A 14939-nucleotide genomic window follows, 5' to 3' on the forward strand; every position below is an offset into this window, starting at 1 on the left:
AGCTACAGGTGGATCCAACTGGAGGAGAATCGGAGTCGTTTTGAATTTTGGATGAATTTTGGAAAATGTCTCAATGATGACAGATGGAAAACTGTAGATGTTGTGACCTTGCTGTGACCTTGAACTTTGTCCTACTGGGACCAAAATGGACTGGGTTGGTCCCAGGGCCTAGGCCTATCTGTGGGGAAGATCTGGGAAAGATGGGTGGAAGAGTTTTACACTAAAGTTGCTAAAAAACAAACAAACAAACACACAAACAAACACTCAAAGCAAAGTGATCACTATACCTCCTGGCGGAGGGAGTAATTTATAGGTTATCATGATAGTATTTTCCTGGTCTGACCCACTTGAGATCACACATTTCAGTTTGTTCATATTTGTTCAGGTTATTCACATTTTATTGTTAAAGGATAGTTTGTTAATGTAAATATTTTCATAATCTAATGTTACTTTTTTGTGCTAAAACAAAAACATTTGGAGTTGTCATTATTTATAGGCATAATGTTATATTATATTTTTCATATTAAACAAGAGGAAAATTTGGAGTCATTATTTCTAGGTTATTACGCTATTTTATTTTACTTGAGATCACACTTGGTCTGTATGTGGAACCTGAACTAAACTTTGACATCCTGGATTATTAATATTTCAAGTGTAATTTTTGCATTTCTGCATTTGTGGGATGAATTTGTGAAATGGAAAAATGACACTGAAGAGATTAACAATCAAGGATGTTTAAAATCATTTTAGGTCAATTCAATCTATAGTGGGTCAGACCAGTAAAATACTATCATAATAATCTATAAATAATGAAAACTGCCATTGTTTCTCTTTGTTTTAGTGTAAAAAAAAGTTAAATTGCACAAAAATGTTTACATTTACAGACTAGCCTTTTACAAAAAAATGTGAATAACCTGAACAAATATGAACCTGAAATATCTTAAGAAAAGTATGTGAAATTTTAATAAAATTCTGCCTGTTGATCACGATAACCTATAAATAATTTAAAATGTTGTTTGTTTTAGTGTAAAAAAGTAAAATTACATGAAAATGTTTAAATTTACAAACTATCCTTTCTAAAAAAAACATGAATAACCTGAACAAATATGAACAACTTGAAATATGTTAAGACAAATCAGTGTAATTGCACCAATATTCTGTCTGTTATTAAATGTTTTGTGCATTTGTAGATCCACTGTGATCTGTAAGTTGTAACGCACATGTAGAAATGATAAACTGAGGCATAATATTGTTAAAATTGCACTTATTTTTCTTAAGAATTTTCAGGTTGTTCATATTTGTTCATGTTACATTCAAGTACAGTTTGTAGATATAAACATTTTTATAGCGGAATTTTACTTTTTTTCACTCAAAAACACAGAGAAAACTTTGGAGTTGACACTATTTATAGGTTATTGTTCTTATTTATCTATTTTATTTATTTATTTATTTATTTATTTTGTTGTTTTTAATTGTATGGCTTTTCAATCTATTCTTGTATTTTATTCTTTTATTTGGGTTTTATTTATTCTTCTATATAGCACTTTTTTCTTTTTGTACCGTTTCTATGTCTTTAAATCTATTCTGTATTTTATTCTTCTGTTTTGGTTTTAATTATTCTTCTGTCCAGCACTTCGGTCCACTGCAGTTGTTTTAAAGCGCTTTACAAATAAAGCTGGATTGGATTGGATTGGATAAGTTCTCATCCTATTATTTATATTATTTTACTGGTCCGGCCCACTTTAAATCATATTAGGCTGGATGTGGAACCTGAACTAACAGGAGTTCCACATCCTTGGTCTAGAGTTTGTTGTGTTTTTGTCCAAAAGGAGGAAATGATCCTGGGCAGAAACACATACCAAGTCACATCCAGAGACAGTTTCATAATGAGTTTCTTCAGACTAGGACTGTGAGAAATGATCAGAAGAGGAAATCTGGACTGGTAGTACATGCTAAAACAAAACAAAACAAAAAAGTAATAAAAAAAAAAAAATTAGTGCCTCAAATCCTGAAATGTGTCAGTGTTCTAAACCTGTTGTTGTTCCGCCTCGGTGCCAGACTAAGCTCATAACACAAAGACTGAGGTCACATGACTGTTTTTTTTTTTTTCATAATAAAGAGTCTATGTTTAGAACTTGGTTTGGAAAGTGTGTTGGTGTAACTTTGTAATTACATGAAATACTCTATAAAACGACCTGGACAGACTATGTTATAGTTGTTGAGGTCAGGACAAAAAAAAAAAAAAAGTCACATGACAGTCACAAGGTCCATGTTGTGGTTTTTATCAGAGGCTTTGAACGCAGCATTGATTAGAAGACGTTCTTAAAGACTGAGAGTTCTTAAGAGGAGGGGGAGGTAATCCCTTTGTGTAGATCAGCACATGTATGAGACTGGGATTTAACCCTTAAAGACCCAAACAGCCACTGGAAACTAAACCATCTACTGACATAAACTGTTTAATATCTGTTGATCCACTAATTCTATGGATACATGTCAATAATTGGTGTAACATACAGTTCTTCATCTTTTCATGGTCATCAGGTATGACCATATTTGGATGTTCAGAGGCTCCGTAGTTACCATGGAAACACTGTCATCTACAACATTGATTCTCCAGTAAAACCCATGGAGTTGGATCAATGACAGTGGATGGAGATGCTTGTTTTTAAGTTCACTTAATGATATATTTTCAATTTTTTTGTTTTTGATATAATAACCCTCAAATACAATATCAAAATGCTGATTAAAGTATAAAATCTGGAAATCAAATACAGGAAAGTGCCTGATTTCACTGAAAAAATGCAAAAAACAAAGGATAATATTATAAAAACTGGTGATAAATCACTTAAGTTCAATAAAAATAAATATTCATTTGTGAAGTGACACAAAAGCAGCTCTGGGTCTTTATGGGTTAAAGGGAAACGGTGTGGTGTATTTTCTGAAACAATACTCAGAATGAGGGGAGAGAACTCACTGGACTTGTCTGTAGTGTCGTCGTACTCGACCAGGAAGGAGTAACCGTTATTCCAGATCTGCTGACAGGTCTGCGGGTCGTAGTGGTGGACCAGAGGCTTCAGCTGCGAGTCGAAGACGCTCTTACGCACCACGATGTCGATGGGAGACTGACGGTCGCCTCCAGGTACCACCAGAGGCCCCTGCCACATGGGATGCACTGGAGGAAAGGAAAGAAGAGGAGGATGCACAGGAGGAAAGAAAAGAAGAGGAGGAAAAGAGGAAGAAGAGGATGAACAGGAGGAAAGAAAAGAAGAGGAGGAAGAGGAGGATGCACAGGAGGAAAGAAAAGAAGAGGAGGAAAAGTGGATGCACAGGAGGAAAGAACAGGAGGAAAAGAGGAGGAAGAGGAGGAGGAGGAAGAAGAGGAAGAGGAGGATGAACAGGAGGAAAGAAAAGAAGAGGAGGAAAAGGAAAAGAGGAGGATGCACAGGACAGACAGATTGCATTCAGCAGCTCCTTCAGTGGAAACAGAATTGTCTGACACCTACTTCTCATGTTGAACTCAGCCGCCTCCTGCATTTTCACACAGTCCATTTTGACACAAACAGAAAATGATCAAAACTCCACAGACTCAGTCGACCCGTCCTTCTCCTCCTCCTCCTAAGTCCGACTAAAAAGAACTGAATGAGAACGGAGGGAGTGAGTGAGTAACACCACTTCCTCCTAGTCCTCTCGCCCTTTTTTTTCCTTAAAGGAAATTACAAAATAAGAGAGAGAGAGAGAAGTGGGCCGGCTGTACAGAAAGTGACACGCGGAATGTCCTGGCACGCCCCCAGCTCCCCTCCACGCAGCGGGGGGGAAGGAGGGGGGGGGGGGGGGGGGGTTTCTGACCGGGACCTCTGGCCGGTCCGACCCAGAGTCAGTCCTCAGTCCCGGCCAACGGCTGTCAACGGACCTGGATACTAATTACTCCAAAACTCCTCACTCGTCCTCCTCAGCCTCCCTGTTCTACCAAAAAAAAAAAAAAATCCCCTCATATTCCTTTGGTTCGAACGTCTGCTCCAACGTCAGAACAAAGTCCAGGACAAAAAAGGTGTAAGTGTTGAGAGCTTCAAAAGCAGCTCAGGCTTTTGTTTTCCTTAAAGTTTCCACTGAGAGTGGAGCTGAACAGGTCTGACTGGGAGATGACCTTCAGCTTCATCAGGTTTCATTGACTTCTCTAAGGGGGCGGGGGGGGCACATGGGAACGGCCTGCACAGACATTCATTCACTCTTGTTCTCTGGGCCGGCGGTGGCGAGGCCGGTCTGCAGGCGTGTACGAGTGTGTGTGATGTGAAGGTGATGAGTGTGTGAACAGATCTGAGCCCAGAGCATCTGTGAACGGAGGGTCAAGGCCAGCGACTGCACATGAAAAACAGACATTATTCTAACTCTGCTGCTTTTACAACGATGTGAATTAATGCACAATATCCTTTTTAAATAAACCAATAAATAAATAAATAAAAGAGTACTCCATATATCCCACCTTCAAACAGTAACACTAAGTACAGACGTGTCCTCTACAAAGACCCTCAATCATTTCATTATCATATTTTTAGATTAGTTCAAATGAAAAACTAGACACTCTAAAAGGATTATAACAGAGGAAACTGTTCTTTATCCTGATGAGCTGAAAATAATGTAAATTATTAAAATGTAGCTGTGCTGTCCTTTGGGTCAAATGTTTGTATCTAAGGCAGGGTGTCAAACATGAGGCCCATGGGCCAAAAACCAGCCTGCCACAGGTTCCAGTCCGGCCCCTGGGATGAATTTGCAAAATGAAAAAATTAGACTGAAGACTATTACAACCAAGGATGTCAAACTGGTTTTAGTTCAGGCTCCAAATACAGACCAAGATGATCTACAGTACAATAATAACATAATAACCTATAAATAATGACTCCACATTTTCTTCTTGGTTTAATATTAAAAAAATAAAAATAAAAAATTACATTATGCCTATAAATAATGACAACTCCAAATTTTTCTGTTTTAGTGCGAAAAATTAACATGAAATTATGAAAATATTTACATTAACAAACTATCCTTTAACAATAAAATGTGAATAAAATTAATAAATATGAACAACCTGAAACTGAGCTCGACCGATTAATTTAGCCGATTATAACCCATCACCGATTAATCAATATCAGTCAACATGTAACCGATGTATTAACTTTTTTGCTGCGAGGAGATTCTGTCGCTCTGCTCGTGTGTATTTGTGCTGCCCGGAGAGTTAGAGGAATACAAAACCTGTTCAGATTCACTTTCACTTTGACAAACATGGACCACTACCTGGCCCCAAAATCACGGACCACTATTAACTAATATTATCTAATATTATCTAATATTAGACTATTATATCCTGTGTACATCAGTGTTCTTATGTCATATATTGGCTGATATAACAGTTATCAGCCAATATATTGGATATTGGCCGATATATCACATATTAAGGGTATAAGAAAATATCGGTTCTGCAATATATCGCGATATTTCATTTGGCAATACTGTATCAATATTAAAAAGTACTGTATTGATATTTTTAGGTATTTATTCAAATGCAGATATTGTGGAGGTTCATTTTTGTTTATATTTTATTTATTCTTATTTAACACTTTTATTCAATAATGTTTGTTCCTTTGTTGGGATTGAACTAAAATCCTGTTCTGATGTTAGTTCTGAACTAATAGAATCTGAACATTTGAACAGGATCTGAAACTGGAATGTCTGTAAAACAGAAGTTCAGTTTGAACACAGGAACATTTTGTGATAGAACATTAGATCCTGTTGGGATCAAATAAAAATGTGTTTAGTATTTGTGCAGATTTATGGTGTGATTAAATTCATCAAGGAAATAATCATTTAAAAAAGAAACAAACAAAAAATTGCCTTTTTAACAGTATCATGATATATTGTGATTTATCGTATCGTGGTCCTAGTATTGTGATTTGTATCGTATTGCCAGATTCGTGTTAATACACACCCCTGTCAGATATTGGCTTTTTTTGCCCCAGATATCGGTATCAGCCCCAAAAATCTCATATCGATCAGGCTCTACCTGAAATGCTTACAAAAATAAAGTGCAATTTTAACTGGAACTAAATGTTTTGTGCCTTTGTAGATCTGACCTGTAATGCACAAGTTGAGGCAAAATATTATTAAAACTGCTCTTAATTTTCTTAAGAAATTTCATGTTTTTCCAGTTATTCACATCTTTTTTTGATTGGATACTTTGTAAATATAAATATTCTCATAATTTAATGTTATATTTTTGCACTAAAATAAAGCAAAACATTTAAAGTCCCCCCCCCCAGGGAAAGTCTATTCCAGGTACTGCAGAGGAGGATCCGACCGATAGTCGAACCTCGGATCCAGGAGGAACAATGCGGTTTTCGTCCCGGTCGCAGAACACTGGACCAGCTCTACACTCTTCATCGGGAGCTCAAGGGTTCATGGGAGTTCGCCCAGCCGGTCCACATGTGTTTTGTGGATCTGGAGAAGGCGTTCGACCGTGTCCCTCGTGGTATCCTGTGGGGGGTGCTTCGGGAGTATGGGGTCCGGGGCCCTTTGCTAAGGGCAGTCCGGTCCTTGTATGACCGAAGCAGGAGCCTGGTTCACATTGCCGGCAGTAAGTCAGACCTGTTCCAGGTGCATGTTGGACTCCGGCAGGGCTGCCCTTTGTCACCGGTTCTGTTCATTATTTTTATGGACAGAATTTCTAGGCGCAGCCAAGGGCCGGAGGGGGTCCGGTTTGGGGACCACAGGATTTCATCTCTGCTTTTTGCAGATGACGTTGTCCTGTTGGCCTCATCGAACCTGGACCTTCAGCGTGCACTGGGGCGGTTTGCAGCCGAGTGTGAAGTGAGCGGGATGAGGATCAGCACCTCCAAATCCAAGGCCATGGTTCTCGACTGGAAAAAGGTGGTCTGCCCTCTCCGGGTCGGTGGGGAGTCTTTGCCCCAAGTGGAGGAGTTTAAGTATCTCGGGGTCTTGTTCACAGTGAGGGAAGGATGGAGCGTCAGATTGACAGACGGATTCGGTGCAGCGTCTGCAGTGATGCAGTCGCTGTACCGGTCGGTTGTGGTGAAGAAGGAGCTGAGCCGAGAGGAGAAGCTCTGGATTTACCGGTCAGTCTACGTTCCTACCCTCACCTATGGTCATGAGCTTTGGGTCAGGACCGAAAGGACCAGATCCCGGATACAAGCGGTCGAAATGAGTTTCCTCCGCAAGGTGGCTGGGCGCACCCTTAGGGATAAGGGGAGGAGCTCAGTCACCAGGGAGGAGCTTGGAGTAGAGCCGCTGCTCCTCCACATCCAGAGGAACCAGCTGAGGTGGCTGGGGCATCTGTTTCGGATGCCTCCTGGACGCCTCCCTGGGGAGGTGTTCCGGGCATGTCCTGCCGGGAGGAGACCTCGGGGAAGACCCAGGACACGAGAGACCATGTCTCTCGGCTGGCCTGGGAACACCTCGGGGTCCCCCCCAGAAGAGCTGGAGGAGGAGTCTGGGGAGAGGGAAGTCTGGGCGTCCCTGCTTAGACTGTTACTGCCGCGACCCGGCCCCGGATAAGCGGTGGATAATGGATGGATGGATTTAAAGTTGTCATTATTTATTAGCTATTACGGTATTATTTTACTGGTTCTGATCCACTTCAGATCATCGGGTTGAATGTGGAACCTGAAAGACAATGAGTTTGACCTTCCTGATGTACGGAACCAAAGTCTGAGAAGAAAAACAGTAAGTGCATCAGACCAGATTAAAGGGCAGACGGCTGAACTAGGACAAACTCTACCACTTCAGAGGAAAACCACCAACTGTCCTGAAACTATCTGTCCAAAGTTCAGTAAAACACACTTGTAGTTAAATATGAACTGACTTTATTGTCATGGCTGAGCATAAAAGCTTTTTTTTTCCTTCTACATGGTTGGCATGAGATGTTGAAGTCGACATGGCTGTTGTTTTTGGGTGTGGTGGTGCAGGTTTTAGGTCTGGTTGGACTAGTTTGGCTGACTTATCATATTTTACGTCCAACATGTAATGACAAGACGTTCCCTTCAACTCAGACACAACATGACCATGACAGCAGTTAAAGTCTTTTATATTTTTATGTGTTTTGTATTTTATTTGCTAGATTTTTTCCTATATTGGGCATCTGTGGCTGTTTTAAAGCACTGGATAAATAACATGGTTCAGACACATTCAAAGTCAAGCACTTTTAAGGGTCATTTTCACATTTTTCCAGCTCAGCACCAAACATAAAATACACATCTATAGGAATACATATACTCAGGATTATTATTTTCACTTTTTATCACTATGATGTTCATTGTTTTATGCTATAAACACCTAAACTTACGTTTCCTGAGAGTAAAAAGTTTAGAAGTTAAAGAAGAACGCAAAGTTTTATAAAAAAAAACAAAAAAAAAAAACAGGGAAGCCACTTCACCGAGACAAAGATTAAGATAAAAATGTACTTGAAATCAACCTGAAATTATGTGGAATATTTTGACATAAAGTTATATTTTTCTAAAGGAATCGTCTCTCTGGAAGTAGCTTTGGCTTGAGTTAATATTAAAAATAAATAAATAAATCACATCAGTTAGAATTACAAGCACTTTCAAGCACTTCAACTAAAATTTCAGCACTTTTCAGACCTTGAAAACATTGGAATTCAAGCATTTTCAAGGATTTCAAGCACCTGAAATAAAGTTGGATTGGACGATCTTATACTAGTAGTAGCAAGAATATTTAATTTTAATATTCAAACATGCATACATGGTTTGATTTTTGTATGTGGGTGATATGACCAAAATGTTACCATAATGAAAAAAGACTTTGTTTTGCTATTTATCGCAACAAATGTCAATTCCTAAATTTTTTTGGTGCTGACTGACATATAGAGAATGTATAATGTTATTTATAGGTTTAAAATCATTAAAATATGGCACAAACAACAAAAAAAGACTAAATAATAACAGTGCAAGACAAAAAAAACCTAAAAACTATAAAACACAAACTATGAGTGCTTACTTCTTATGTTTATATGTATACAGCCTTTACAGTTTTTATTACTATTATTGTTTGTTTTTTTGCTCTATGTACACTTTATCCGGTTGCTGCCTTAATCACTGAATTTCCCCGTTTTAGGATCAATAAAGTTTCATGTTATTTTAATTCATAAAGACCCAAACTGTTTCATTCCTGTTGATCCATTAATCCTATCAATCTATGTCAACAATTGGTGTAAAATACAGTTCTTCATCTTTTCATGGTCATCAGATATGACCATATTTGGACGTTCAGAGGCTCCATAGTTACTGTGGAAACACTGTCATCTTCTACAACATTGATTCACCAGTAAAACCCATGGAGTTGGATCAGTGACAGTGGATGGACACACTGGGTTTATGTTCAGTCAATGACAGATTGTGATGAAAAAGGCAGTTTTTCTTCAGTTTTCTGTTTTTGATACAATAACCCTCAACTTTAATCTGAGCTTTTATGAACATTGACATGATCAGTGAATTAAATACAGGAAAATACCTGATTTTCACTGAAAAAACACAAAATACAGAGCATAATATTATGATAAATGGTGATAAATCACTTAAAGAAAGGTTAAATAAAGAGGAGAAATCGTTTGCCACAAGAATAACACTGGGTCTTTATGGGTTAAAATATTAATTGAAACTGCTGAAACACTTTACAATACTTTCAGCTGATAATGTAAATAAATTCTTATCATTATTCTTTTATCTCTCAGCTCTATATGAGTCTGAAACAACACAAGATGGACAGAAGAAACCAAACTCTAACTCTAACACCGCACATGCATATGCAATGAGTTTACATGCAGGCGCCGATTTAGGCCAAAGGGCATCAAATGGTCCATATATAGGGCAGTGGATCTGTATGTGAGGGGGCGGGTGGAAAACCTGGAGCAGGGGATCCGCTTCAGATACAGCAGTGTGGAGTCCAGATCCAGATCCAGATCCAGATTCCCACCGCTGTGTGTGCAGCTTTCAGATGACAACAAAAGTGAACATGAGCTGATGGTGTGTTTTTGAGCCACAATGACAGGGTTTAGAAACTGTCAAACCCAGTTCAGGGGCCACATTCAGCCCAGTATGAGCTCAGGTGGGCCGGACCAGGACAATATGAACAGGGAAAAAAGTTAAATTACATACTGAAAACCTACATCTACAAAGCATCCTTCAAAAAATGTGAATAAGCTGAACAAATATGAAAAACCTGAAACATGTTAAGAGCAATAAGTGCAATTTTAACAATATTATGTCACAGCTTCTCATTTACGCATTACAACTTATAGATAACAAAACATTTAGGGCTTTGAAAGTCGAGCTCATATATATCTACTTCAAATTCTCCTCGCACCAGCAGTTAAAGGTATCACTGTCAACTGGCTGACACCAAATGGTTCCAGTCATGGGAAGACGGTGTATGGGAACTCTATAGAATGGAGGATAAAGCTGATAATTTAAGGCTCCAGAGGGAAAAACTCCTAAACTGCTGAGGAGATGGGCCCCTGTGCTGGTCATAATGTTTTGAACCAAAAGACGAACCCCCCCCCACCCCAATAGTTCTGGTTTTGTCTTATTTTGTTTTATTTTGCTTTGTGTCATTTGTCTGTGTGTACATTTGTTGGTATGAATCTATCTGACATGATACTTCAGTTTGTCGTCTTTGAGTATGTACAATCTAAGTCTTATGACTGTATGTTGAATGTCTGTGTCCAATAAATAACTAAAAAAAAAAAAAAAAGGAGAACTAAAAAAAATATATTGGACCTTAATTTTGATTTTTTTCCCCGTGGCCCTAATGCTCTTCTGTAGGTCTGGATGTGAAACCTGAACTAAAACCAGTATCATATGCTGTGTTTCCACTACGTGGAACCGGCTCGACTCGACTAACAGATCTGATTCCTGCAGACCGTTTCCATTCCAGGATACTACTGAGTCTACAGTACCTGGTTGTCATAGCAATGTGGTGCGTTACTTCTGTGTCGTCTACTCAGAGTTGCTGATAAACTCCCTTGTTGTGTGTTGTCTCATCAAACTCCTGCTGAATGTTTGCGTCTGAACCTCCAGGACAAACCATGGTGTAGTTCTACAGACTGTCCTCATGTGGATTCACCTGCCCACAGATTTACTGTCAGCTTCTGCATCTGTTTTTGTAAAAGGGCGGGGCACAGAGACGACTCTGACCAATCAGTGGTCTGCAGTGTTTACACAGTGTCACCTTTTAGAATCTGGTCCCCAGTCCTGGAACCTCCGCGGAGGTGAGACCAAAAAACTAGTACCGGGTACCAGATTCCAGGTCCTTTTTCGTAATGGAAATGCAAAAAGGTTGAGTCGAGTCGAGCCGGTACCACGTAGTGGTAACACAGCATTAGTATTTCACAGATTCATCCGTCGGCCGGACTGGACCCTTTAACGGGCCGGTTTTGGCCCGCGGACCACATGTTTGACCCCCATGTTTAGAGTAACCCATAAACCCGTGCAGACAGAAGGGGGTACCCGGGCTGGTCTGGACCTGCAGGATGAGCCCCTGTGCACATGGACTTACTCTGGGACAGGACGAACTTGCTGGAACAGGCCGTCAGGTTGCATCTCCGGACCGGGCTGATCCGGTGGCCCAGGGCGGAGGAGGGTCTGCCGAGCTGCCGCTGGAGCCGCACCGCCAGCGGCCGCAGCACCGACGACAGGCTCACCATGGGCACAGATACGGTCTGTGAGCTCCGGGAAGGTCCTGTGGGTTCTGTAGTTCCAGTAGGTTCTGTGGGTTCTGTAGTTCCAGTAGGTTCTGTAGTTCCAGTAGGTTCTATAGGTTCTGTGGGTTCTGTAGTTCCAGTAGGTTCTGTAGTTCCAGTAGGTTCTGTAGTTCCAGTAGGTTCTGTAGGTTCTGTGGGTTCTGTAGTTCCAGTAGGTTCTGTGGGTTCGTCAACACGGCCGGAGCCTGTGGAGCTGTAGGCGGACTCTCTGCCTCCTGTATCCGGGCAGAGGCGGCGGAAGGAACCGGAGGCGGAGTCACAGTGTTTCCAAATGTTGATACCGTCGGTTCGGCCCGGTTCAGTGATGTCCTTTCCGCCTGGGACCGTCGGTAACCGAAAAAATACAGAGTGTGTTTACGGCGGTTCAGAGGAAGGAAGAAGGGGCTGCGCGCGGACCAATCAGAGGCCTCCGCTGAGGGGCGGATGATGATGACGTCAACAACAACTGGAACCACAGTGCATCCAACCCAAAAGCACCTGAGGAGGCAAACATAAGGGCCGCGGACCAAAACCGGCCCTCTAAAGTGGTCCAATCCGGTCCAAGGGATGAACTTGTCAAATGTCAAAATTACACTGAAGATATTTACAATTAAAGATGGAAACAAGTGGTTCCACACACAACAAACCCCGCCCCTCAGAGGTACTGTGTCATATTAAAGCACTGATGTCATCATGTCTGTGTGTGCTGATGTCATATCAAATAAAGTGAAACAAAACTGATGTTTTTAAAGACATGTGAAATGTCACCCATTATAAGGAAATGAGAGAAAAACAGATTTAAAAAATTCATAAAAAATGTAAACTTTGACCTAATTTAGTGAAAATATAACCACATCTATTCTGGGTCACTTGTGATCTATAAACCTAATTATCTCCACCAAGGAGGTTCTGTTTTTGTCAGCATTGGTTTGTCTGTGTGTGTGTGTGTGTGTGTGTGTGTGTGTGTGTGTGTGTGTGTGTGTGTGTGTGTGTGTGTGTGTGTGTGTGTGTGTGTGTGTGTGCAAGATAACTCAAAAACTTATGGACAGATTTGGATGAAAATTTCAGGAAATGTTGATACTGGCACAAGGAACAAATGATGAAATTTTGGTGATCGGGGGGGCACAGTCATTTTTGCTCTTTTGCAAAATTCATCCCATATTCGGATTGGACGCTTTGACACCTCCATGTTAACATATCAAAAGTGGATAAACCATCTGAAGTCACATGATCTTTGTCAGATTACAGAGCAGTTTTTGTTGGGTCACTGCATTTCCTTCCATCTCTGAATCACATTTGTTCAGATAAATTTTCATTTAATTCAGTGGTGACTTGTGTTGTTGTTGTTGTGTTGTATCATGTACTAAAGACACGTCACACTGTGTCCAGACTTCACCATGTGACCATCAGACTTTAATCCCTTAAATGCACACACCAAATATTTACCACAGTACAACCAACACACATTCACCTTCTGATGATGATCCACTCCAGCACTCGTCTGTTTTTAACCTCAGGATATTTCAGTAGTAGTCTCTGAAGACGTCCACTGTGGAGGACCGACCCTGCCATATTTGATAACATAGACAGAAATACACAAATGGCTCAATAAATTAATTCATCTACTAATACATGATACAAAAAAAATTAAAAGGCATTTTCTATGACGTTATCTGTAAAATGTCACAAAAAATGGTTGTATTATAATTTCTAACATTTTAGTTTAATTTTATGTTAAAAACCCTTATTTACTCTAACATTTCATTTTCCATACCATTTATTATGATCTTATTTATATTTTTTCTTCTTTAATTTTTATCCCTGCATTTATTTTTTACATTGTTTTCTATTTACATTTTCTTTATCTCTGTATGGCCCCAAATGAATTCATTTCGATATTTTATTTTCATTTGACATTTTAATTTATTGGCATTTTATTTACACATTTACCTCCCCAGCATCCCCCCTCTTGTATTTTCTTCCTCTATTTATGTCTCCAAGCTTTTTTATTCATCCGTCTCCTATGTTTTATGCTCCAAAAACTTCATAGAAAATGCCTTTTAATTTTATTTATTTATTTATTTTTGTCTCATATTTTTGGAGCATAAAACACAGGAGACGGAGGAATAAAAAGACTTGGAGACATAGAGGAAGAAAATACAAGAGGGGGAATACTGGGGAGGTAAATGTGTAAATAAAATGCCAATAACACCCACGTTGAAGTAAATAAGGGTTTTTAACATGAAATTAAATTAGAATGTTAGAAATTACAATACAAATAACCATTTGTCACATTTTACAGATAACTTCATAGAAAATGCCTTATATATTTTTTTGTATCATGTATTAATTTATGGAGCCATTTTTATATTTCTGTATATATTATTAAATATGGCAGAGTCGATCCTCCATAGACGACTACGGTGGCCCAGAGGTGCATCACCCCAAAAAATTATCCACTATAAGAAAAAAGAGAACAGCCCAAAAATTATCCACTATAAGAAAAAAGAGAACAGCCCAAAAATTATCCACTATAAGAAAAAAAGACAACAGCCCAAAAATTATCCACTATGAGAAAAAAAGACAACAGCCCAAAAATTATCCACTATAAGAAAAAAGACAACAGCCCAAAAATTATCCACTATGAGAAAAAAAGACAACAGCCCAAAAATTATCCACTATGAGAAAAAAAGACAACAGCCCAAAAATTATCCACTATAAGAAAAAAGACAACAGCCCAAAAATTATCCACTATAAGAAAAAAGACAACAGCCCAAAAATTATCCACAATAAGAAAAAAAGACAACAGCCCAAAAAATTATCCAGTGAATATATTTAAAATAACTTGATTTTTAGCGCATTGACCTCCACTTCTGGTGGGTTACTTCATTAGCATTAGCCACATTAGCTGAAGGCCTTAAAAATTTTCAGCCTATGCTTTTATTTTTTGTGGTGGCCTTAATTTTAAAGCAAGAGACCTTTCAGGTAAACAGCGCCCCCTTAATTGGAAAGGTGGATGATGTTTTTTTTTTTCTTATAGTGGATAATTTTTTTGGACTGTTCTTTTTTTTCTTATAGTGGATAATTTTTTGGACTGTTCTTTTTTTTCTTACAGTGGATAATTTTTTGGGCTGTTCTCTCCTTCTTTCTTATAGTGGATAATTTTTTTGGACTG

At 39.2% G+C, this 14939-nt stretch overlaps 1 protein-coding gene across 2 annotated transcripts in view; it reads right to left on the bottom strand.

Moving 5' to 3' along the window:
- The window catches only part of ca5a (carbonic anhydrase Va), a 32539-nt gene extending 20399 nt beyond the window's left edge, over positions 1-12140 (bottom strand). The window contains exons 1-2 of one of the 2 annotated variants that reach the window (XM_030137086.1): positions 11581-12140; positions 2975-3172 (exon numbers count right to left, since the gene is read on the bottom strand). In XM_030137086.1, the coding sequence (XP_029992946.1) occupies positions 2975-3172; positions 11581-11728 (346 nt within the window). In that variant the 5' untranslated portion in view covers positions 11729-12140. Of the gene's footprint in view, positions 1-2974; positions 3173-3503; positions 3681-11580 lie in introns of those variants that run through there. The other variant, XM_030137087.1, reaches the window with a different exon arrangement.
- Positions 12141-14939: the final 2799 nt, after the last annotated feature.

This window comes from Sphaeramia orbicularis, chromosome 6, assembly GCF_902148855.1.
Source record: "Sphaeramia orbicularis chromosome 6, fSphaOr1.1, whole genome shotgun sequence".
Classification (NCBI taxonomy): Eukaryota; Metazoa; Chordata; class Actinopteri; order Kurtiformes; family Apogonidae; genus Sphaeramia; species Sphaeramia orbicularis.